General features: G+C 39.8%; 1 protein-coding gene across 2 annotated transcripts in view; it reads right to left on the minus strand.

Moving 5' to 3' along the window:
* The window catches only part of cdh5 (cadherin 5), a 35825-nt gene that overhangs the window by 6896 nt on the left and 3212 nt on the right, over positions 1-25717 (minus strand). For both annotated transcript variants that reach the window (XR_008531259.1, XM_054600446.1), the window contains exons 2-13: positions 18900-19121; positions 18333-18612; positions 17011-17133; positions 16656-16823; positions 16341-16519; positions 13693-13806; positions 13390-13532; positions 13175-13308; positions 11295-11404; positions 10229-10331; positions 4488-4618; positions 3893-4007 (exon numbers count right to left, since the gene is read on the minus strand). Coding sequence is in view for 1 of the 2 variants with exons in the window: in XM_054600446.1 (XP_054456421.1) it covers positions 3893-4007; positions 4488-4618; positions 10229-10331; positions 11295-11404; positions 13175-13308; positions 13390-13532; positions 13693-13806; positions 16341-16519; positions 16656-16823; positions 17011-17133; positions 18333-18612; positions 18900-19121 (1822 nt within the window). In the remaining variant the exon portion in view is untranslated. The remainder of the gene's footprint in view (positions 1-3892; positions 4008-4487; positions 4619-10228; positions 10332-11294; positions 11405-13174; positions 13309-13389; positions 13533-13692; positions 13807-16340; positions 16520-16655; positions 16824-17010; positions 17134-18332; positions 18613-18899; positions 19122-25717) is intronic.

Here is a 25717-nt window from a genome sequence, read left to right on the forward strand (position 1 = left end):
AAAAGTTTTTTCTTGTTCTTGCTTACGCCCTGAAATTCAATAGCCATAGAGATTGAGGTAATGAGGCCAAGGAAGCAGGAGAGAGGAAGAGAGAAGAATAGAAGGAAAAGAGAAACAAATAAGGAGAGCTGTCAGCGATTGAGTGAAGGAGGAAGTGCAAGAAATGGGAGAAGTCGTGGCTGAGGAAATCAAGAGAGGAGACAGCTGAAGGGAAGAAGGGTACGTCTGACATTAGATTAGTCCTGGAGCCTCGGTGCCGATATGAACCTCTTTCTCTCTCAGCGGACGGGCGGCATTAGCCATGCCTTTTAGTCGAGGGCGAGCGGGACTAATTTGAGTTTGCCTGGGAAACCAACAGATTAATCTTTTACAACACATGCTCTGCAGTTTAATAAGCTCTGGAGATATCAGACTTAGAGGGGAGAGAAAAGAGGAAGAAAGAAAGAAAAAAGAGAGAAGAAGCCCTTTCTTTGCAGAAAAAAACGACTGAGAACATTTTTCTTTACGTGTGTCAAACCAGAGTTCTTGTGAGAAAGTGTGTCTGTGAATGGGGAGCACGGTAAATTGCTTTGGGGCCCTGGCAGATAATGACAAGTGCATTAAATAGTTAATCTGGCCTGCGTTGGGGGGGTGTTTGATAAAGAGAGAGAGAGAGAGAGCGATATATATATAGAGAGAGAGAGACCCAGAGGGAAAGAGAAGGAGGAAGAGAGAGATGAAGGAAAAACAGAGGGGAAAAGGCGCGATAGTGAAGGAGTATATTAATAGTTAATAGGTTGAGTGTTTGGCGGTGTTTGATAAGCAGACGGCACCTAAAGACCTGATAAACTCTCCTCATTACCACTCCCATTCTTCCGCTGCTTTTTCCCACAATTCTCCTCTTCCTGGCATCTCTCTTCTTCAACCTCTTTCTGTCTCTCTCCGTCACTCAGTCGGTCTCATTCCACCTCAGTTCCCCGTCTCATCTGTCTGCCTGTTTCACCCCTCTCCATCTCCCATATCTCAGTCTAGATATACTTTTTTTTTTTTTTTTTCATCTGTCACTCCGCCCTCCATCCCTCTTTATCTTTAACTTCTTCTTCTCCTTGTCTTTCTTCCTCGGCACTTTTTCATCCCAGCTCCCTCTTGTTTGGCCAACTATCTCTGACTTGCCTCTCATCCAACATGACAAGTGTCTCTTTTTTTTTTCTCCAAAAAAAAAAAAAAAAAAAAAAAAAAAAAAAAAAAAAAAGGAGCAGGGGGCGAAGGTATCAAAGAGAATATTGAGCTCACAACCGCAGGCATTATTTCCACATCCGACGCTGCATTATTCATAAAACCAACAACAAAGGGAGGGGCGAAAGCTCCCCCGCAAAACGCAAACCTTATTTAATAGCAAAGCAAGGGCAAGTGGATCCGTGCATCCAACATCCAACATCTTCATGAATATCCGCTCAGAGATTAAACCTCTGTTGGTTTAAAAAAACTTCGATTCACAAACAATCATCAATTTTTTCCTGCTCTCCATCACTGATTGAAACTACAAACTTAAAATCTTTGTAGTTTGAATCAGTGATGGAGAGCAGGAAAACAAACATTTTGAGAAAATTGTTGAGAGGAGATTCATGAAGACGGCATCGATGTTGGATGCAAAGCTCCAACCTTTTATTAGTGTTTGATAATCCAAAAGATTCTCTATAATAAAGATGATGCAATACAAGCGCCACCTAAGTGGGCGTGGTCATGGCGTGATCAATCCATCTCCCCACCTCGTTTGGAAGTGTTGTGAAAGTTGTGTGAATGTATGAAAGCAGATTGGGTTGTATTTGGATGACGTAATAAGATATCTTTCTCAGATAACAACCCACCGTATCCTCATACAACGGTTCGTATGATATCTTACAGAAAGTTACACCGTTTCGTTTGTTTTTCTATGAAAGCCAGCAACATGTGTCTAAATAAATAAACTTCCATCTTCACAGGAGACAACTCAGTAGGGTTTAGGCAACACAACTACTTAGTGAGGTTTAGGAAAAGATGTAGTTTGGGTTGAAATTACTACGAAAGTGTCGTAACTGAAGTAAGCAAATTACGTGTCAAAAAACATAAAGACTAATAGACTCTTGGACCCTGCCTTCGCCCATTGACAGCTGGGATCGGCTCCAGCACCCCCGCGACCCTTAACTGGATAAGCGGTTACGGAAGATGGATGGATGGATGGACTCTTGGACCTGCTGCGAGTCTCCTAAAAGGGGCGGGGCATTGGTGAAGCCCATGTGACACAGAAACAGGAAACTGACTCCCAGGGTGCCGTCTCCTTTCTAAACAAACCCAAAACCACACAGGAAGTGGCACATTTTATTTGTTTCTGCTTGTTTGGAATACCCTCGTGTTTGATTTGTTTACTTCCAACAGTTTTCCTACTTCCAACAACAAAGAAAATGAAGTCAGAGATTAGGAGGATTTAGATATAAATTGAAATAGCTGTTGCCACAATAAACAGGAAGTACATTTTTAAAAAGGCAACTTTAAACCAGTGTTTCACTGCCTTCTCTGGTGGAGAGTTTCAATTGTAACCTCTTCTATCAATAACCTTCTCACTGAAGATGTGAAATTAAATTTTCAGCTTCTAAATCTGAAAAACAGTTGCAGCTCATAAGCCAACAGAGAACTGATTTGAACTGATTCTGCAAAATCTTTGACAATGTTTAGTGGTGATGTTTTTAAATGTTCACTGACCTGTTTTCTATTGCTAAGATATCTGAGCATTGCAGCAGCATTATTGTTATGGTTTGGCAAATTAAGAAAAGCATTGAAAAAAGCCAAGAATTATCACGTGAATTTAAACCTGAAAGAGAAAAGAGTTAGACGCTCATCCAACACCCTGCTCATCATAGTTTATAGTGTGCTATATGATCATCACATTACTGCATGCTTTAACACTTTAGCATAGTGGTTGATTCAATTCCTGTTTAACAGCATCCAAACTTTATCACAAGCGTCTTTGATTTTCCCACTTAAGCTGCATAATGCACCGACGCTGGGAGGGATGTGGACAAACATAAACAAGCACAACAAGTATAAAGATTGAAGAGATATTTAGTATGCAAAGAAATGCAGTGGCCCGTTCCACATGCAGTAAATCCATGGATCCTTAGAGGATCACTGAGTAGGATTTATGGGGAATTGTTGTCTTTTAGAATGAGCCCTTCATAGCTACATAGGGAGCCGGTCCTCATCACAGAGTCCGCCATGTTGCACCAGAACAGACAAACCAAACAGTAACTCTAGAGAGAACCGTGTTACGTTTTTTCGTTACCTAAAGGCCACTGGAGCTCTCTGACACACTTGTGGTATTCAGTTGGATGCAATCTGAAATCTCACCACTAGATACCACTAAATCTTTCACACTGCTCCTTCAAAAGACACTGCAGCGATTTAGCGTTGCTCTCATATATTCAGGATTGGACAGTAAAAGCCAAACATTATACAGCAGAACCGGAGATATCAGCTTTCTTATTTCTTGCAAAAGACCTGGCACCTTCATTATCCACAATGCAACTTGACCACTTGTTCTGCTGATGTAGCATCTAGCCTCAGACAGAGATAAGGAAGTCTAGTAAGCCGACTTCTTTTTGATTAAAAGGCTTTAGACTTTTTCACATATGCTGTTTTACCCGCTCACAACACCTGTAAAATACTTTGATGTGTAGAATCGTGAGAGTTAGCCTTCAAGGTGCTCTTGAAGATGAAACAATGGTCACCGGAAACAAAAAGTTCTTCAGGCGCTTTTAGAAATAGCAAAGAAAAAAAAAGATTATCTCCACAGCCCTGACAGATGATCTCTGAGAAGAGCTGTGCAGAATGTCTCAGCAATGAGTCTGGAGAAAAGGGAAGAGGAACTTGAACTTACCCAGTATGGTCAGTATGCAGAGCAGAATGGCTATCAGGGCGTGAACGCTCACTCCCATCCTCCGAGCGCCAGCTTTGCACTGCGTAGGAATCCGCCTGGCATCACACCGACACGACTACAACAGGCAGGAAAAAACAATCGCTCAATCAGTAACTACATTAGTGAAATCTAAACTATGCATTACATGTGATTAGATAAGTCTGAGTTTTACAGTATTAAAAGCAGGGTTGGTAATCTTCTTTGAAAACGTTTGCAATATTGTTGTTGAAAATCTCATTACATCCTGACAGCAATCAATGAATCAAATGCTCTGACAAAAAAAAAAAAAAAATCCAGTAAATCATCCAATTATTTCATTTGGTCTGAATGTAATGAAGTGTTTTATATTCAATGAAAGCACGTAGGTTTTGTAAAAGCTGTCTTTTGGTTTCACTCAGGACAGAAACTGCATTCTCTAGTGTAGCATCTGACTTCTTTCGAGGCAGCTCTGAATGTCTGGTGTTACCAGGGTTATGTACAAATCACAGTGCATTGCTTTTCTTGGTATAAATACGAACAGTGATTGAGAACAGCCTGTACAAGAACACACACAGACCTTGATTGCCAGCTTGGTGATGCTGGTCTTGGGGGGATGCCCTCCGTCACTGATGCGTACATCCACGCTGTAATCCTTGGAGTCATCCAGGCTGAACGGCCCCTGTTTCACCGTGATGTCTGCTGTGCTGTCTTTTAGAAAGAAGCATATAAATACACACGGTGAATGTACAAAATGACACCTCAACACAAATTGTACCTTCTACTGTCTGCGTAATCCATGTCTAATTTGTCTGACTCATCGCTTTGTCTCACTGAAGCGGATCTAATGTTCACCTGCCTTGTATATAGTCTTTAAAGTCTATTTATAGAGCAAGCGTCTGTTGCAAGATATAAGAAGAAGAAACGAGTCGTCACATGAAGGCAGAGAGATCATTTGTGATTATCCGTCAGTTTGGTGCATTTAGGATTTGAGTCATTTTGGATTATAGGTAATGGCAGCATCTAAAAAAACCTGAAATAGTGGCCTACACGAGGCATGTACAATCATTTAGTAAATTCGCAACATACTATTATATCCTTTGCAGAGGAGATTATTGTTGACAATATAAACATTATAGCCCCCTAATGTGGTCAATTGGAGGCCAGACAGGTTTGCCAAAATACACAATGAATTTAAAGACGAAAAAAGCACCAAAAGGGAAAAGAACAGACCAAAAAAAGAATAGAAATTAAAGAGAGCCGAACATGTTGAGCAGAACAGAGTAAAGTCTCCCCTGCAGGTCCGACCAACAATACAGCCATTACTCAAACCCCCGGCAGGCAGAAGTTTCCTGCTGAGACGGTGGGGAGAGTCTTTCTCCACAATGTCCCTTCGCTGGAGGAATTTCAGAAACACAATGGCAGGAAAGACCGTCGTGAACACTCAAACATACCAAGACACACTCTGCTGAACTTTCAGACAGAGGAAAAAGCTCTGGTTTGAATAAAAACAACCTGGGTGTTGCTGAAATTTGCACACGTTGGACTTTGAGTTTGAATTATATCCGTCCTGTGAAAGGATGAAATCACTTGGCTCAATAACTTCATCCCTCCTGAGAGATTTTTAATATGAGCTCTGATTCCACCCTTGAGATGTCTTACAGTATCATAATGAGACTGAAGCAACTGATACATAGTTTATTTGAAAGGCTTTCCTTTGAAGAAAATACAGTGTGCTCCAAATATTCAGTTTCCTTGTCAGCCAAAGAAAACAATTTTAAGTCGAGGAGATCTGATTTCACAACTGCATTAATGTGTTAAATCGATGGTTCCCACTTGCGTACAATTCCAGTTAGTTTGACAAGCTTTGTATATGAAGACTTGTGCAGTTATATAAAATAAAAATAATTGAAACTACATTTTCCCCCCGCCAAAAGAAGTTCTAATGAAAACAGGTCACGGTGTGCTCTTTGCAGAACTCAGACTAATGGAGTCAATGTTTCTGGAATGATGTGTTTTTGTTAAATACAATTTTTTGTGTTTGAGTGCAGTATCTAACATCCAGGTTATCTACTGTAGCTGTTGAGCTAATGGCTGACATGAGAGGCAGCTGGGACAACTTGATCTCATGGGAAGGCGTTTAAATAGAATGTCACTTTTAAGGGCATTCTGCGTGTCATGTTACACATTTCTTTAGAAGCTTTTTTGCGTGTCATTTAACGCAACGGTTATGTTTAGGCAACAAAACTACTTAGGTTTATGAAAAACATTGTGGTTTGGCCTAAAAATAAGTAGGTGAACGAAGTAAGTAAAGACACAAGTATGAAAAATACGTCACAAAAATCTTGTTGGTGTAAGTAAACAAGACTTTTGGTTTCAGACGGGACACGGTGTTCTGGTTGAAAGTCTTGTGTTTCTTTAAACCATTGAAGAAACACATAATTTACTAAATGAACATCATGCTGTATTGAAGAAGACTTGAAACTAGAGATTGAGACCATAAACTCATGTTTACAATGTTTACTGAGGGAATAAATCAAGAGAGAAGTAGAGTCATTTTCTCATAGACTTCTATACAACCAGAGGAGTCGCCCCCTGATGGACAGTAGAGAGAACGCAGGCGTAAGGCACTTACGCATTTGCTTCACCTTTTCAGACCCGAAGGTTGCCGTCTGATCGTAGTACCGACTTAATGATGTGAAATGACATCCCAAAATGTCTTAAGAAACTGGCATGTTATTCATTCGCCATTTGATGAGACTGGACAGGCTAGAAACATACCAGTCAGTCAAAATCACGACCACAATAAGCTAGCAGGCTTGCCAACTGCCACTCAGCGAGCTCATTAGCTCAGTCGCCTACGGCATCAAAAAGTTCACACATCTCACCGATGGATTTCTCAAATCCTTTCGTCAAACCATTTGCATTTCAGGTTTCTACGGGAGATAAAGTAGAAACTGACCCATTTAATGAAAGTTCAACATGACTCCCAAAAAAACCTAATTATACAACCACCTCACTGTGATCAAGTTTGCATTGTTGTCTTCAAGGCAACATGTAGTCGCTGACGGTGCGTGTGTGGGAGGACATGCGTTCAGAAGAAGCCTTAACTAACTGAATAAAAGATGAAAACAGCTTCTGTCCTCCTTCATCTTGTCCCTCTTCACCGTCTCGTCTCTTTGTTTGAATCCTTCCCTCCGGATTCCTGTATATTTTCTCAATGTCCTCTCTACAATTTTGTTTGTTCTCTCCATCTCTCTCTCTTCCCGCATCCCATTAGTCTCTCTTCATCTCCTCCTCCTCTCTCTCTTGTCTGTCTGGCATTAATGCAGTGAGCTCGGTGTGGCTGCCTGGTCTGAACGCCGAGTCACTTGTCACTTCGCTGTGCAGCTACACCGACTGTCGTGTCTTTCAGGGTCCCGTAATGAAAGCAAGTTTTTAAAGAGCTGGTAGTGGATAAATATTTTAAAAGCCTTCACTTTGCAGCTCTTGTTGTGTGTGTGTGAGTGTTTGTGCGTTAAGTGGTGTGAGGTGAGGTGCTGTCAGATGTTTTTGGAGGGACACAGGGGAGAACAGAGGTTCACAGGAGGAACCAGCACTTATCAAACTATCAATCTTCTTTTCAGGCTGTTGCATTTCTATCCCTCATTCTTTCTAGCTCACTTCCCCTTCTTGTCTTATCAACATCTCTATTATCCATAGACTTGGTGACGTCACCCATTGGTTTGTGGACTGACGTTTTGAAACGTTTTGAAATCGAATCCGTGGACGCCATCTTGGAATACTGTCATAGCCATGTTGTTTTTTTGCAACCAATGAACGGAAGTTACGATAATACGAATGCGGAGGAGTGACGTAGAGACACAGTGGTAGTAACCTGTCAATCACTGTGTAGCCCCGCCCTAAAGCACACCCTTCTTTATGGTCTATTTTTCTCTAAATGGACCATCATTTACTAAATGAACATCATGCTGTATTGAAGAAGACTTGAAACTAGAGATTGAGACCATAAACTCATGTTTACAATGTTTACTGAGGGAATAAATCAAGAGAGAAGTAGAGTCATTTTCTCATAGACTTCTATACAACCAGAGGAGTCGCCCCCTGATGGACAGGAGAGAGAATGCAGGTTTTAACATACTTAACATTTCCGCATTGACTTCACTCGGCAGAACCTACTATTAACTTTCTCAGCTCTATTTCTTCTTCCCTTTAATTTAATGCTTCCTACTTTCATCATGTCCTCATCTCCTCTCTTTTCTATTCGTCCTTCTCATTCTTCTCCACTCATTCACATTTTCCCTCTTCTCTCTCTTTTCCTAACTCTACTATTTATTCTCTTGTTAATCGCTCTTCATAATTCTTTCTACTTTAATATTTGCCTGCATTTAAACACGGTCTCACTTTATTATTACCCGTCTCCCTTAATCCCAATCTCTCCGTCTCGTCTCTTTTCATCTTTTCTTTCTCCACCTCTGCCTCATCTGTCTTTCCTTTTGCTCTCCTCCGTCTCCATCTTCCTCCTTTTCCATCGGTTCAACATGTCATCCCCTCCAGGCACGAGCAGAGAGGAAATGGATGAGTTCATGCCTCTGTTTATCTTCCTTTCAGTGCGTTTCAAGTTTCACTTAAATTAAACAGTAACACTTCACCTAAATCTTTCATCTGACTACCTAAGGCTTTCATCTATTCAGACTTTTAATATTTGACTAGAACAGTTGGTAACTCTTTTCCTTGGGCTTTCATGTCTTATAACGCTACGTGATGATCAAAAATGATGAAAACTGTTTTACTTGTGCCATTTTGTGTGTCCTAAACTGAATAACCCAAATAGGCTTTTGAAATCTGACGTAACAGAGCACCAACCTTTGCCTAAATATCAATGTCTGGATCAAAGCAAATGCCTCCGTCAGGGTTTCACACCATCATCCATGTCACAGTCTGTTTATTCGAGCTGACATTTTCTAACTTGCATATTTATATCTACACATTTTTACTCCCAAATGGCACCAGATCTTCTGACTGTAGATGCTGCTTTGAATTTAGAGTAATCTATTGGTAACAGAAAGCTGTCTTTTCATGTTGAATGTGATGGGGACAGCTAATGCGGCAAAGAGTAGAATACAACTGATATGCAGAAGTACATGTAAATCAACGTATCGCCATACAACGGTTTGTATGGTATCTTAAGAAAAGTTCCTCATTTTTTGTGCTTTTTCCTACGAAAGCTTGCAGCACTTGTCAGTTTAGACTTGAAACATGCATACAGTCTTTTCAAAATAAACTTCCTTCTTCACAGAAAACAACTTAGTTAGGTTTTTGCAACAACATTACTTGTTAAGGTTCAGGTAAAGATCGCAAAATACTTTATTAGGTTTAGGCAACAAAACTGCTTAGTAAAAATGATAAAGGAAATTATGTAACTTAAGTACGGAAATCTGTGACAGATAAATCAACGTTGATTTCAAGTTTCACACAGAGATTTCCTGAATGAAAGACCTTGTTTGACCCAGTTACCTTTTCCCCACCTGCCCTGTGTGTGTTTTTTCGTGGTCTCCAAATCACAGCTGTTCATTTTTGTCGCTAAAAAACGCTGCTACATTATGTGATGCAGGTTCGCCACCATTATTTCAAAACACCAACAGTATATAAAATAATAAAAGTCAGTCCACCGCTGTGATCAATACTGAAATAATCATATTTTTCAGAAAGATTGCCATGAAACTTGGCACAGATATCCTCTGTGCCCAGAAGAGGACTGACTGTGGTGACTTTTCTTCCAGTGCCACCATGTTTAATCAATCAGCTTTTGTATTTAAGCTGTTCTGCCATGTCTTAGAACAATTTTTGCAAAGCCCAAAATCTCTTAAAACAATAAACAAATACCAAAATGTGCATCCACAAGACTGTCGGTGCAGTTTCCCCTCTGCTCTGCATGATTTTATTGGAAGAAAGCACCACAGTGCCTCTGTGTGTGGCATGTTCCTTTAACATCCTCAGCTGGGATGAGTTTAGAATACATCTTCAGGTCCACCGAGCCACTTGCTCTCATTATTTTCAATATTTGCTGTTGTGCATTCTAGACAGCACTTATGGTCCCAGACAGGCTCTCTAAATCCCCCGTCTGGCTGGGGGAACCAAAGCATGCTTTGAGAAGTTAAAATAATTTCAACTTTAAGCAACAAAGCACTGAGCCTCAAATGGAGTTTCAGTTGTTGCATAGCAACAAGTGCCAGGGCCGGCTCTTCTTGAGAGCGCCGTTCAGAGCAACAAGCAAGGAAGATAAAGGTAAATATATGCTCGGTGCACACAAAGACTTACTGCCATGAGCTTTGATGGAGAAGTTGGAGCTCTCACTGGCCAGGCTGAAACTGAAGGAAGCCGGCTGGTCGTCTTTATCTGTGGCTCGCAAGGTTCCGATCACCTGAGGAGAGACAAAAACGTCTAATTAATTCATCCTGTGCACAAACTTTGTTTATACCCAGTGCAGTCTAAATGTCTACAGCACATGTTGTTTGGGAAATTAGCACAATTACTAAAAATGCAGTTCACATATCGTTGAGTTATTACATTTATCCATCTTTCAAAGATTGTCTTTATTAGCATATATCGCACATCTCATTTCCAGGTAATTTATCATGTGTAAAATATTGGCAATTTAAAAAATAAGCATTGTTTGGATCGATGCTGGACTGGATTTAAAACTTCTTCATGTAGACTCTAGATTCTATTAAGAGTTTTAAAAAATATAACTCAGCTATATGCAATATGAGTTATGTGTTCTATCGTTAACATTTATAATACTTGATTAAGGTTCGAACAAAGATCATGGTTAGTGTTAACATTCTAACATAACAACATAACTATGGTCATAAAATATAGCAGACTTTCTTACATAACATTATGTAAAAAGTGTAAAGTCAAAATTTACTTTTGGTTTCATTCAGGACACAAACAGCGGCCTCCTTTGTGAAAGTCCTGTGTTTGTTTGACCTTTCTGTACTGAGTGGACTTTCTTGGTGTTTTATTAAACCACGTAACTTTCAATAACAGCCTCTCTTTATACTACATTTCTTGCTCTGACCAAATGCAAAAACGTCCACATTCAATGTATCCTTGGTTTGCAGAAACGTACAATGACAAAAAGAAATGTAATACTACATGGACTGTAGTACTCTACATCTATTCTTTTGCTGCCTTGGTCTGACACAGATATCACTGAACTCCCTGTTTTACAAAACACAACAGAAAACAAACAAGGCCAGGTATTCATAAAGTCCAAACCCAATAAAGTTACTGTAAATATCTTCTGAATCTGTCTTCTTCTTGAATACAAATGTATCCAAATCAAGAGAAAAACCTGCAGTAAATACTGTTTTTTTCTCACCGTGTCAGTGAGGTCGTTCTCACATACAAAGATCTCATCCACAGTCAGTTCAGGTTTGTTGTCGTTGATGTCCTGAACGGTAATGTTGACCTTCACAAAAGACTCCAAACCTGCAGAAGAGAGACAGCAGCATCATGATCCTCTGCAGTGTTGTGAGGGACGACATTGAAGTTTATCAAGGATTGTTATTAAAAAACACACACACATCAAGGGGATAACCTATTTATTTAATTATTTATTAATGCAGGGAGACCTTATGATGTATTATTAATTTATTTAAGATTGTTTTTCACTAAAAAGGAGGTTCACTATTAAAAAGATCATCTGTGATGCACTATATATATATTTGTTTCTTTAATTTTTTTAAGGTTAATTGATTGCAATATGTTTTAGTGCCATTTTAAGAGTTTTTATCATTTTTCTTTATGACTATTGTTGAACTATTTCGGCCTGGATAATCATGACAGGAAGTTTCCATCATCATATCGTGGCCATGACGCGTGTAGGGAAAGGTGTTTGCCGCAGTGTCTAATTTTGTAATTTAGTACTGTAGCACCGACTCATCTGGTCTTAACTACCTCACAGTGTGCTGACAATGGAAACAGACGTCTCTGTGAGCTGCCTGCAGGGTTTTCGTTAGAGCAAACGTATGCTGGAGGATAAAAAAGAAACCCTTACATGTAACTCTCATGATGTAATGTAATCTTATTTAACGCTTATGTGGAGGGAACATAAATCATCCTGTTTAAACAGAGAGTGAAGGACACAGGTGTGCATACAGGAGAAACAGTTACACTCCAAACAATCAATTCTTCATGTTTTTATCTTTTGCTCATTGATGCATTTTCTCAATTTCTTTCTGTTTTTGGAAAATAGTTAAACATCTCACAAAGGTCATATTTACCTTACTTTAATCTTATATGGCTCACTGCACACAGCTTGTTTGTCATTTACCTTAACAGGCTGCTGTGACAGTATGAATCTGATCAGGTGTGTGTGTGTGTGTGTGTGTGTGTGTGTGTGTGTGTGTGTGTGTGTGTGTGTGTGCGTGTGTGTGTGCGTGTGTGTGTGTGTGTGTGTGTGTGTGTGTGTGTGTGTGTGTGTGTCTCTGTCTATGATGGAGCCGATTAAGGTCAAGTGCCTGAAAGGATTTCTATTTGTGAGCTTTTTGTTTGGCAGTTGTTGTTTCTTTTTGTCACATTAAAGCAGCTTTTACACTTATTTTACATCACTGATGTTTTTGAGTATTCATCTTTTGATAAATGTGTGGGTCTCTTTCCTTGCCTCTTGTTCAGAGATTTTGAAAAACTATCTTTAGTACAGTACATGTACTGTATATATATCGAGGACCTTGTCAAGCTCAGGGGACCATTGTGTTCCTTAAACATCGTGACAAGCCTCTAAAATAGATCTCTGGATTTCATTCACTGCCGGTCTAAAAATATATAGTTTGGTTTTTGCAGGCAGGGAAGTGAACAAAGAGACCCACTAATGTGATTTTTCCTGCTTACTTCGCTCCTTCCCCGTGTGGGTCGACCAGGTGTTGAGGCAATGTGTTAAATCTACAAAAAAAAATCCCTGTTAATGCGTTAGACTCCCATCCCTCGATAAATCCAGAGGAGCTGCTCACTTAACAGCTAGAGAACACACTGTCTTTTTTGGCCTTCCTAACTCCCTCCCTCTATGCACATTGCTGTTGTTGGAGAAAACACATGGTTTCGATTTTTTAATCAGAGACTCTTTTGTTTAAAAGAAACAGGATTAATAAACTTGTGCAATTCTTGTGTGTGTGCGTGTGTGTGTGTGTGTGTGTGTGTGTGTGTGTGTGTGTGTGTGTGTGTGTGTGTGTGTGTGTGTGTGTGTGTGTGTGTGTGACGCACCACTTGGCTCCTCCTGTGCTTTAACTTGAAACATGTGTGTGGCCTCCATCTCTCTGTCCAGCATCCTCAGGGTGGACAGCTGACCGGTTAACGGGTTGATACCGATAGGACAGTCCTTATCTAAGATGGAGTATCTAACCAGAGAAAGCAATAGATCAATGTTACAGCCACTATGCATGATTAGTTGCATTACTTAATTTCATTTTTCATCCTACCGAATGCTCTTGTTGGCCTTGTCAGGATCTCTGGCTGTGACTGTTCCTATGTTGTTCACAAAATGTTCCTCCGGCACAGTGAACTTGTAGATGAGCTGCGGGAAGACTGGAGCCTCGTCTACATCCACCACTTTGATGTTCACCTGTGAAATTCATTCATTCAGTCGAAAGACAGCTTGTTATTTTTGCAAGTCTGGTCAAGATTAAAGATTTAAAATCGACCAGAACTGTTGGACTGAAAGTCTCCCTGACCAAAAGCAGGGTGATGTCTTAGGAGCTCCACATGTCCTGTTGGATATTTACCTGTGCTGTGGTCACTGCACTGTTCACGTTGTCCGCAGGTGAACGCAGGTTATTCAGGCTTTCTCGCACCTGGACATTGAAAGTGTAGCTGTTCTTTATCTCGTAGTCCAGAGCCTAAAAGAGGTGAGCGAGAATTAAGTCCAAAGCAAGTGAAAAATAAATACTTATTAGATCAGGATTTGATTTCATTTTGAGCATAGACAGCCTATTGTGAGCTTTTCTCATCCTTGTTTGTATGGCCAAATAATTTTGTTCTCTTGATGACAAATATGAACTCTGAGGAGTTCATAAAGGTCAAAGGGGCCAAGACAATTCGTCTTAAATATGCACACTGAGCATTGTTTTATTATTATACAGATGCTATCAACGGTTGTAGGTTACAGTATCTAAAGCAGATTATTTGTTTCCCCCGAGGTTTCGAAAACCTGCTCGGCTCATTTCAGTGTCTACAACTGATGCACCTTGCAATCCCAAATTCTTCAAAAATGCAGTAAACTTACTCAACATCACTGTCCCTCATCAACATAATGCTTTTGAGACTTGACTTTCATTTCTTACTACTTCAGTGAACACTTAATATCCATAGTTGAAGTTAATGTGTTCCACATTTCGAATCCTCCTCAGAAGTGTATGTTTTCACATATCTTGCTTTATTTTTAGACAAGCTCCCTGTCTTTTTTTTTATGTTCTCAAATGCACCTCCCATCTTCATCCTCAGTGCATTCACACCTGCGTCTGTTCACCAAGGACAGCTGTCGATGCCAGGTGTAAAAAGGCTCTAAATGTCACAACCTGGTTAAGCTCAGACTCCGGATTTAAGAAACACAGCAAAGTGCCATATTTTCCCTCCATGTTAAACATGTTGCCATGCATGAAAACACCTTATTCCTTTCACTTCTTCAAAGTCTGCACAAACTGGGACTTGCACAGTGTTACGAATGCTCTTTCATGTCAACAGATATACGGCAGCAAGCTCTGCTTACCGTCACATTCCTGCTTATCGTTTCTCTCCTCTCTATAAGCAATAGCCTACTGTTCAGCTAAAGGTTGTTTTTTTGGGGGCGGAATGTTTTATCTGTGGATGGGACACCACAGGTAGGCAGGAATATTCTGTTAACTGGATTATTCATGGTAACAGGAATACTCAGTTGCAGGGTATCAAAGGCATGTGTAAACAGCTTAACAAGAATAAGACCTTAACCGCAGAGAGGCCGATATCTGGCTTACTCTGCACGAGTAAACACAGCCGGAGAGAAAAATGAGAAGGGCTACAGAGCTGAGGGGCGAGTCAAGCAGAGAGAAGATTGTGGTGCGATTCTTTTCCAGGCCAAGCTATTGAAGAGCTGAGTTCATTAGAATACATTTTCAGCTCTCTGATGTCCCAAATACTTTATCTGAGGAGCACAAACCAGTGAAGTAAACCTGCTAGGATTCCTGCAAGCATGAAAAGCTCTCCTCACCGGGAGGAGGCCAGCACCGTTGGGTTTGAATTCTAGTGTTATGCATCAATGTCCTGCAAAAATAAATCTCACATTTGGCTTAGCAATTTTCATTTTTATGTAATTTGTTGGCATGTGTTGGACAATTTTAAGGTAGTCTCAACCCAAAACCACCAACGTTGAAACATTAGCATACTTGAAGTCATGGAAACGCTGTCAGGGCACTGTGGTCTTGATTGTTATGCTCAGCTCACGGATGTTTATAATGCTGGCGATGCCTTCATGTAAATCTGTTTTTGTGCTTGTCTCCTACCATTCTGAATGAAAGCACCACTTAAATACAATAAAATGTAAAATGAACATCAAACCCACCGTTTCTGTGGGCTGGAAGTGTGAGCATGTAAAATGACCTAAACCACTTTCACATCATTTAGATACACCCAAAAATTGAGCTACCAATATGTTATTTGGGGGGGGTGCTTCTACTTTCTACAGTTGCCAAAGGGTACAGTTTAAATAGAACAACAAATTGCTAATGCTAATGTATAGAAACGGCCGACATTCAAACAAAGAAGAGTTGAATTTCTTCCGGCTCCCATACAGTAAAGCAATCACGGCGTATCATGCCTAACTTTAGTGAATCATTACATATTGGTTATGGAATTAACCTGCAGATGCTCTGGTTTATACTAAGACTAAACTTTTCTATGAATGTAAGTTTTTGAGCCATGACAAAGGCCAAAATGTTGCCTACAACAGATTAGGTTCAAATTCAAAAATTGTGAATCACCGCAACCCTGAGAAGTCCTTGAGCATACAGTCATATAGGAGTACAGAAAATATCAGGCTGATGGGTCCAGTAGTATGCTAGATTGGCTGCAGACAGATAGATACAGTTCACAAACACTTGCACACACACGACTCAAGGAGATAACAATGCCATGAAGCCATCACATCTATTCAAAAAGGTAGAGTGAAGAGGTACTTGAGCCCATCTGAAAGAGCTGTGGGAACCACTGTTCAACTCTATCACAAATACAGACCACAAAAGTGAAGGTGAAAGGTGAAAAAGCAAAATGGAACAGTATTCCGACTATCAAAGTTGATTCACTGAAAGCAAAGAATGCAATGGCTGATTTATAAATAATAAAAAAACACTCTTATCCCTGAGATATTGTCTATTCATTCGTTGCCACGTGAGCCTCCTACCTGTCTGAGCATGAGGTTGGCGTCCTTGTTGGGGATGCTGAGTTCAATGCCAAACATTTTTTCAGTTAGAGGGTTGAAGACGGGCTCTTTGTTCTGAAACTGATCTCTGTCGTTCAGCTCCAGAGTGCCAATCATCTCATTTAACTTGTGGTCCTCTGGAACTTGCAGTTCATATATCCCTGCAGACAGAAAAAAAACGATATTTATTTGAATATAGCTACTCTAAATGTGTTCATATAAATAACCTTGATTTTTTAAAACAAGAACAAAGTGTTGTGTCAGAAAGTGCAACTGTCCTTCTGAAATATTCCTTACTTCGGGTGAAAGAAGCAATGTTGTCGTTGATGTCGGTGATGGTGATGTTGACAGAGGTGGTGGATGTGCTGCCAGAGGCCATTCCTCTCATGTCCTGAGCTCTAACCACCACTACATACTGACTCTTGGTTTCTCGGTCCAGAGTGTTTGTCTTGCAGCTGATCACACCTGCGTAGAGACAGTGAGAGAGACAGACAGACGTAGAGGGTGTTATCTTTGAGGTCAGCTCTGACTCATATTCAAGTAAAAATAGCTTGTATCGCCTGCACCTCCGCCTTCATTAACTTGTTAAGGATAAAGACATGGCTGCTGCAGAATGAAACAATCATGCCGGACGTCAGCACAGCCAGCCTACCCGTGATGCTGTCGATTGCGAAGGTAGAAAGGTCTCCGTCTGAGGTCAGAGAGTACCGGAGCTCTCCGTTAGCAGTGGTGGGGTCATCCGCATCGGTTGCCCTCACCTCAACCACTTTAGTTCCTGGATGAAGAACATAAATGTTAGAAAAATGGTATCAGCAATTAGGCATCATGCAGTTTTCGGAAAAATGTCCAACCCAAATGTTCTTGTATTGAACACTGTTGAACTGATTTACACACCACGATTATGTGCTTAGATTGTGTTATTTAAGTCACCAATGTGCCTCTTTTTTCCCAGCAGGATGTGCTAATGATTGTGACAGGTGTAGACATTATGTTTAATTATTTTCCCAGACTTTTCACAGTTCATTCTATTTTTAATTAATCAATTAAATTAAAGCACTGGATGTTAAATGTCAAATACTTGCAGCAATAGAAACTTTTTTCCTGCAAGAATTTGCTTCACTTATGGTGTGGGCACATTGTCTGCAATGCGGTTTGGACTGGTTGGAAACTCACACCCAGTCGGCAAAAGAAATGTAGGCATTTATGCTTTATAAAGGGTTCGTATCGCGCTTGTTGAAATGCAAAATGCCAAGTGGTTAACGTTGTTAAAACGATGTTAGGTCTCGCCTTCAAAACTACTTGGTTAAGGTTATAAAAGATCACATAAGAACCATAACTAATGTAATAAAACAACAACCACCCTTAGGGGACTGTCTTAGGTTTGGTTACGTAACAAGTGCTCCATGGTTACGTAACAAGAGTAAAGTCAGTGTAGTTTTTTGGTGTCACACGGGACACTAACAGCGGTGTCCTGGGTTAAAATCCTGTGTTTGTTTTGTTGGTTCATATAAGCCTCAGTTGGTTTAGGCAACAAAACTACTTGGTTAAATAAATAGCAACTGTCCTAAACAGTTTTTTTCAATACATTGTTGTTACAAGCATTAAATTAACGTTGACTTGGTTTCACACGGGACACACACTGGTCTTCTGGGTGAAAGTCTTGTGTTTGTTTTAACCCATCTACCACGCTCCCTTAACAGGACTTTCTTGCTTGCTATTCTTGTTCTTAGACAGCAGTTTGTACAATGCCAACATTTGTCCATGTCGTCTGTGAAGGAAAACACTAATGCTGTGTGTCTATAAACTCATTTTAAACATATAATGTTATACAAATAAACCAAAAAGCCAATATGTCTCTCATCTCCCTACTCCATCAAACGTTGAAAACAAAAAATTCTGAACAACTTTTAAACCTGTTATCACCAACTTATGGCCTTTTTTTTTTTTTTTTTTTTTTAAAGTAACTCTACTCACCTATTGTCGACCTCTCCGGAATGGATCCATTATATGTTCTGGGAAAAACTGGGGTGTTGTCATTGATATCCGTCACCTGGACAACAAAGTCTCCAGAATCCTCTATCAACTTGTTGTTCCCATCGTACATCGTGGCCGTCAAATGGTACGCGCTCTTCTCCTCTCGGTCCAGAGATCTGGTGACGAACAGGTCTCCCTTTGAATCCACAGTGAAGATGGTGTTTGCTCCTTCACCTTCTATCTTAAAGCTGTTCACCCCCACTCTCTGACTCGACTTCAGCTGCAAAAGGAAAAAAATTAGTTAGTTTTCACCCCTCAGTTTTTCCCCAGCTGGAGTGAGGACTCAAATCAACGACCTTCCAGCAAATTACCCACAAATAAACTGAGTACTCTAGCAAAACCGTTCAAATATTCATCAAAGAGCTGGTTAGCAACAAGTTAATGCCCCAGTTTCTTGGCTACAGCATTTACACTGAATGGTGAAATGGTGACAAAAATACCCAAGTAGATTACACAGAAGTATACCAGAAACACAAGGAGGATCGTTGTTTTGGATAAGCTGCCTACCTGTCCTATCTTGTAGGCGATGGGCGTAGGTTTCTCCTCTTCCACATAGAGAGAGTTCCAGATCCAATCTCTCTTCTGCCTGATCAGGACAGGATGGGTCTCCTTCTTCACGATCTCAACGTGGCCTTCCACCGCCTGAAGGCCAGAATCCTCAGCAACAGCCAGAGAGACTGACATAATGGCCATAAGCCCCATAGTCCACAGCTGGAGCCAAGCCATCATCTGGGACAGAAAGTGATAGGGAGGGATTGAGGGAAAAAGAGGAGAGAGCAGAGAGAGAGGGGTAAAAGAAGGAATAAGGGTGACGGGAGAATGCAGAGAGGAATATGGAAGCAGAGGAAATGTGAGAGGAGAGAGGAGAAGAGATCACATTAAAACCACTTATCAGCTGTGGACAGACCTCTTCACTGTGCCAGGGTGAGACTCGGAATGAAGGCCGAGGACTCGCGGTCCCCATACAGGCCGCCGCTGAGCTCGAGGTCTAGCTATCATTTAGGACCAGGGCTCTTAAACCTTTTCAACATGGGACCCAAATGAAACATTTAGCCCCACCATCATGGGACCAGGGCTGAGGCATATCACTAATGTGGTCGTATTGGGATCTATTAAACATAGGCCTGTGACCCATTTTAGGTCCTGACCCACTGGCGTAGCATGAGGGAGAGACAGAAACAGAAAGAGACAGACAGACGGAGATGGAGAGAGGAGCTGACATTAAAACCACTTAGGATGTCCGTCTTTATCAGCCATTGGAAAAGGCCATTTACCATAAAGGGACTGTTTGACATTTTGAATTTTTGATCGTTTTTTATTATGCTCCCTTTTAATACAGCACATCAAATTGTGGCAAAAAAGAGAGTTTGGGTGTTACACAGTGAATGCTTTGTTGCTGATACTAGGTCTAGATTATATTATTTATATTAGATTATATTATAAATCTAGGATTATAAGAGAATGAGGAGGCAGTTTTACACTTTCATTTAAGACAAGGATGTCAACACAGTGGGCTCAGGCAGATCAAATGCAAGCTGTTGTTTGGCGGAAAAAATATGTGAATTTGGCTCAACTTTTGCTGTGATGTAATGCAAAGTCATCTGGCAACGGCATTGGCCAAAACGAAAAGCCAGCACACATTCCTGGTGGATTAGTTCATTACATGAATTCTACTGTTTACCTTGAGATCAGTGAGATGGAGGATATATCGATTTCTAGTGATTTTGTTTTAAAATCCTTCTAGTATATGCAGTGTTTTGGCATCAGATAAGCCCTCAAATTAACGCTTTGTGTCCTGTCACCTTCAAAAAGTCCACATCTAAATAGACCAATGCTTTCTTTTGAGGCTATTTTTGGTGTGAAAGCAATGCAGAGAAATAAAGAGACAAGACTCTACAGCCACATTAACGGTTCTGTGAGGTTAGAAAAGAATCAAAAGAGATCAACTGAAGTATTGGAGGAATTAAATTTAGCCCGATGACGACACTGGAGGAGATCGCCGAAGTTCACAAAAACATGACTGTCTGCATTGAATTCAGTGGAGATCCATCCAACTGAGACAAAGCAACCTGCTGGTGGCGCTGTAGGATAATTCAGGGGATCAACAAAATCCTTAGGGTTCATCCTCTGGAGAACATGAATGTCATGACAATCCATCCATTAGTTGAGATATTTTAGTCTGGACCAAAGTGGAGAACCACGAAACGACTAACAAACAAAATCAAAGCCGAAATTTACTCAACTTGATTTTTTTCCCCACAATTTTGGAAAGTTTTTTTTGTCATCTATCTCTTTGAATTTTTCTTGTACGCAACATTAAATTGGGCGATTAGATATGATAAAAAAAAATGTAAGTAGCTGAGAAAGCAAACACATGCATGCTTCCAAAATATCAACAAGTCATAGCAAAGTCAAGACTAACAAACAAAACATTAATAGAAAATAAATATTTATATACTTGCAAACACCTGAACAAATAAACAAACATATATATCATAATTTTATTAATTTAACCCAACAAGGACGAGCTCAAAAATATATTTCAAACTGACTAGAGTCTGCTTCATATTGAAGTTTAAATTTGGTGAAATCAATTCTAAAATCCAAACCAAACTTGCACCTCATCTGATGAATGGCTTTTGATTGATTACGAGTTAGCAAACGTTTCACCGCCTTGCATCACTTGTTTGTGCCTGCAGGCCATTTTAGCACAATTTAACCAAAATAAAAATGCATAAGGCACAGAAACACCAGCAGCCTAGTAAACTCCAGCTTTCCCTCTCATTCCTTCTCACTAGCTCACCCACTCTTGTCCGCTATGTTGTCTCCCCCATTGGTCCCCCCCCCCCCCCCACTATCTAATAAAGCAGAAATGCCAGGGAAATAATCTTCAAAACATTTTAGGCTATATGTGCTCTGCACTCCAGCAGATATCTCAGCGCAGCGCTGCGCCATCCCCGTAGACAGATTAGTGCATCTTATTGTCTTCCAGCCATTAGCAGCAGGGAGGGAGTAAAAGAGATTATGATGAGGGGATTATACCGGCACAAAGTCTTCTCCCTCTAATGGCCTAATCTCGTATCCTGCTGACCTCCCCTGACCTCTTCACACGGCTCCCCACAAATCAGCTCAAACAAAGACTCGACAGTGTTTTTTTGGCCTTTAGTTCACATCCTTTTGTCGGGGTTTTATTTTTCCTCTTGTGTTTTGTCTTTGTTTGGTTTCCTTTCAAGACTAAATTAATTAAACAGAAGAGCATTGTTTATTGCAATTTAGTGTGGACGTCTGAATGGAACTGTGAGTTTATGTGTCATGCCATTAAATGACTGAATCTAAACTTAACAACAAAGTATTTAACCTTCTAATGTCTTAATCTCACTTGCTTCTCACACCGTTTTTTTCCAAAATATATGCAGCTGCAATTTCGAGTTTTATTATTTAAAAGCATTACTTATTCTGTACACTGAATTAACTTGAAGAATTCATGCCATTTATCAGATTGCACTGAGCTCCTTATATTTGGATGCATGTCTCTATCTCGTCATCACATCTATCTTTTCTACGATCATGTACATCACTTCAGGGACCTAACACACTGGTTCAAAACAGCGCTGGTGTTGGTTGTTTTGGTGCCTTAGGCGAACTCTCATTCAGCCATATTGATGGGATATTCTGAGCCTCAGTAATGTGTAAAAAAAAACATTGTTGACTGGACGACTGTCAATGCTGAAGGGAACATCTAAACGGTGGATATGAATCCTTAAAAAGTGTCTTTTTTTCTTTCTTTTCAAAGCAGTTATTTGTGTTAGTTATGACTGAGAATAAGGCAACCTTCCCACAAACCCAACATTTATGGAAAAACCAAAAAGAGTCTAAACCATCACAGGAAAATTAGAATGCAGGGAGTGAAAGGGGCAATGAAAATAGGGTTCTCCTTTTATCTTTGATTAAACTTGTATCATATGGATAAAATATTAAATCTCACATAAATAAAACTGATACATCATAGTCTTGAAAAGGGCAAATTGGTTGGATGTTACAGTTAACTGTCTTTGGTCTCCATGAATATACTTCCTCCAATGGAAATATCTTTAAAGGTCAATTCTTTCTTTTATCACGAGCTTTGTAGGCCACGTATTTGAGCTCATTCAGCTGTAACATCTCCTTTTTATGTGGTGTTTTTGAAAAGTTTAATTCAATTTAAGTTTAGCTCTCATGCTGCTTTTACTTTTTGTCCATTTTTCTAAAAGACCTTCATTTCCCTTGGCTGCTGTTTAAGACCAAACATGTTTCCTGCCGTATCCTTCTCCTCACCATGCTAATCTTTTTACTGTGCGTCATCACGCACATCCTTCCTCTCAACATGTTCTGGATAGACAAAGCTAATCTCACCCTGTGTGTGCTGCACATGTATGTTTTCACGCAGTGGCTTCCAAAAACATGAAGACAGGAGACCTTAAATGACTCCCAAGGAAAAGATAGTCAAAAAATCAGAATCTGTAGTCTAGATTTCTAGACCAATTATAAAGTTGTAAATGAAACTTGTGTTGGCTTTGAAAAGATTTATAGGCAAACAATTTATTTACATGTTATAAGCAAACTAAGGACATTTTTGAAACTAACACGTGTGAAACCAAAGCTAGTGAGTTTTACTGACAACGTTATGTGAAATGGCTTAAGTTAAACCTTAACCCTGCACCAACCCTCAGCATCAAGATTAAGTTTCAACATATGACGAGTAGATATGAGATTAAGTTGGTGGATAAATAGTTGTCTAACTTTTACTAAAACATAACTGACTAACTGTTGACTTGTAAACTTCAGCATGAAGATCTTTTTAAGGAATCAAATATGAGAACCATTTTCTCAAATAGAGAAGTTGAGTTTATTTAAGATGGTTGGTTTTATAAGGTTTCTTACTTTTTTGACATATTTACTGTAAGTGTTGCTTGCTTTTTGGCTTTGTATTACTCTACTAAACGTGAGCAAAGATGTGGTAAGAGAAAACTTTAAAACTGTTTTGTTGTTGTATTGCTTTTGTTGTTGTTGGTTGTAATCCAACAGGACGTATAAATGCATAAGTCCATATAACTCCACTACAAACTGTACGGAGCTTCATTTTGCTTCTGAGCACTAAGAAATTGAGATTGTGTCTCCTGATTCCTTCAACTGGAACTCATGAGCTTGTGGTTGCAACATGGGGAGTCTAGTACACAATTTTCTTGGCCTTCAAGTGGTTAAGTCATGAAAACAGACGTTACCGTCAAGGCTAACAATTTAGCAAACTAGTTAGTGGGTTACATTGCAGGAAATACAAAAACAAAAAGACAGAGGAAATGTCCGTTGGGAAAATCAACATTTTCTTCTGACTTATTGTAAAGCTATGAAGAAAAACTCTATCTTATCTTATCTTCAATCAAAAATATGAACTTCCATGTCCTCCGCCATTTCTGAAAACGTCAGCAAACACGTCACCAACCATGAAACGCATAGCTTTCAGAAAAATGTCACTTTCATATCAACTCTTCAGTGAACACGACCCCATTTGAAAGCAGCATTCAACATCATGTTGACAAAAATAAAATGTATTTCTCAGAACTTTTAGGCTGCTACGGTTGTATTATGTTTTGTTTGATTAATAATTGATAATGTTTTAACCGTCCAGGGATGAAATAGAAAAACTATTTTGGTATCATGCACTTGACTCAGGGAGACTATCACATAAAACATCTTACTCACACTTATACAACAACATCCTACTACAAACACAGTTATTTCTGTGATGACAAATCCATTGGGGGGCATTTTCCCTAAAAGGTCATTTTTTAAAAACTGCTTTTCCTTCTTCAGTGGGCAGCTTGTTACTCCTTCCCTTTCATCAGAAGCAGGAAGTGTAAACACAATGCCTTCTGGGAAATGCCGTAGCGTCTGTTAATGAGGGGTCATGATTAGTGAGTGGTCACACCCTTCCTGGTATTTAACCGCTGACGGCACGTCTCTCATTTCGTCCTTCTGGTCTCTCTTGTTCTTTCTGTCTCGTTCTTTAAATCGTTTATATCTCCTTAAATTTCTCCACTTTCCACGCATTTTGTTTTTTTCACACAGTCTATTTCTGTCATTCCACCTTTTTCCCTTTTCTCACCTTCTCCTCTTCACCTCTTTCTTTTTCATCTCCCTCACTCTCTCTTCCTAACCTTAAAAGTGGATTAGCACCTTAGAAGATGGTGTGGAGGATAAACACACCAATTTAACACCTTTTTTTTAGTCGCAATTAAACTTTTTACTTTTAAAAATCCTTTACTGTGCCTTGTAAAGTCTCGAGAATGATCAAGAAGATGTGCGTAAAGTTCAGATTTTTGTTCAAACAGTTGTTAGTAGCTGTTTTTTTTATTTATGCAACTCAACTGCAAAGTGTCATGCATGCAAATCTTACTTCAGGATTATACAAAGTTATTTACGGCATCATTTATCAAAGGCATCTTTCAGAGGTATGAAAAATAAATAACACCCAGGAAATATCTGTAATTACATCTGTACATTGTCCGCGGGCGAGGGAGTGTGTGTGAGTGTGACGGAGCAGCAGGAAACAGACAGACGCTGAGATACAGTTGTCATTCTCCGGGGTGTTTTGTGACTGGCAGACAGGTCTGACCTAGTTTCCCTCAACCAAAGGCTAAAGCGTAGAAACGAGTCAACAACACTTCTTAAATCCGGCGGTGGCTGAAGGGGTCGCCGAAGTTCATCCACAGAAATACAACTCAGCTCTGTCCTTCATGATGAAATCTTAAGAGGGGGACAAGGGAGGTCTTTTTTTTGGCCATCTGTGATTGTCTGAATGCCACAAAGAGTATTTATTTAATTTCTTCTTAAATTATTTAAATATATGACGTTCAAATTCGAGGTTCATATCATCATCTGACATCCCATCAACCTAATTCCCACCAGTAACAAAAACCAACAACAAAATAATGAGAATTTGAGCGTAGAGAGAGTTCAGCCTGATTCCAGACCTTTTTTTTCAAACTAGTGAAATAAGTCAATCAGAGTTTTGGAGACGAAAATGAAGATTGGTTACTTTGTCTTACCATGACAGAGCAAAGAAGTTATGGATGCTTCTATAAATGCTGTAAGTAAGTCGACTCACAGAAATAAAAACTCTTAAATGGAGTAAAATGAAAAGCCCTCTGTCCTTTAACTTGATAAGATGAAGTGTTTTTAGTTTTTAGATACGTCTAAAGCATGAATGGTATGTTAGTTTGTGAGTCTGTCATCTGTCCAGAGTTCAGAGCAAAATACCTCATAATTTAGTTTCCATAATGGAATGT

Source organism: Anoplopoma fimbria, chromosome 6 (assembly GCF_027596085.1).
Source record: "Anoplopoma fimbria isolate UVic2021 breed Golden Eagle Sablefish chromosome 6, Afim_UVic_2022, whole genome shotgun sequence".
NCBI lineage: Eukaryota > Metazoa > Chordata > Actinopteri > Perciformes > Anoplopomatidae > Anoplopoma > Anoplopoma fimbria.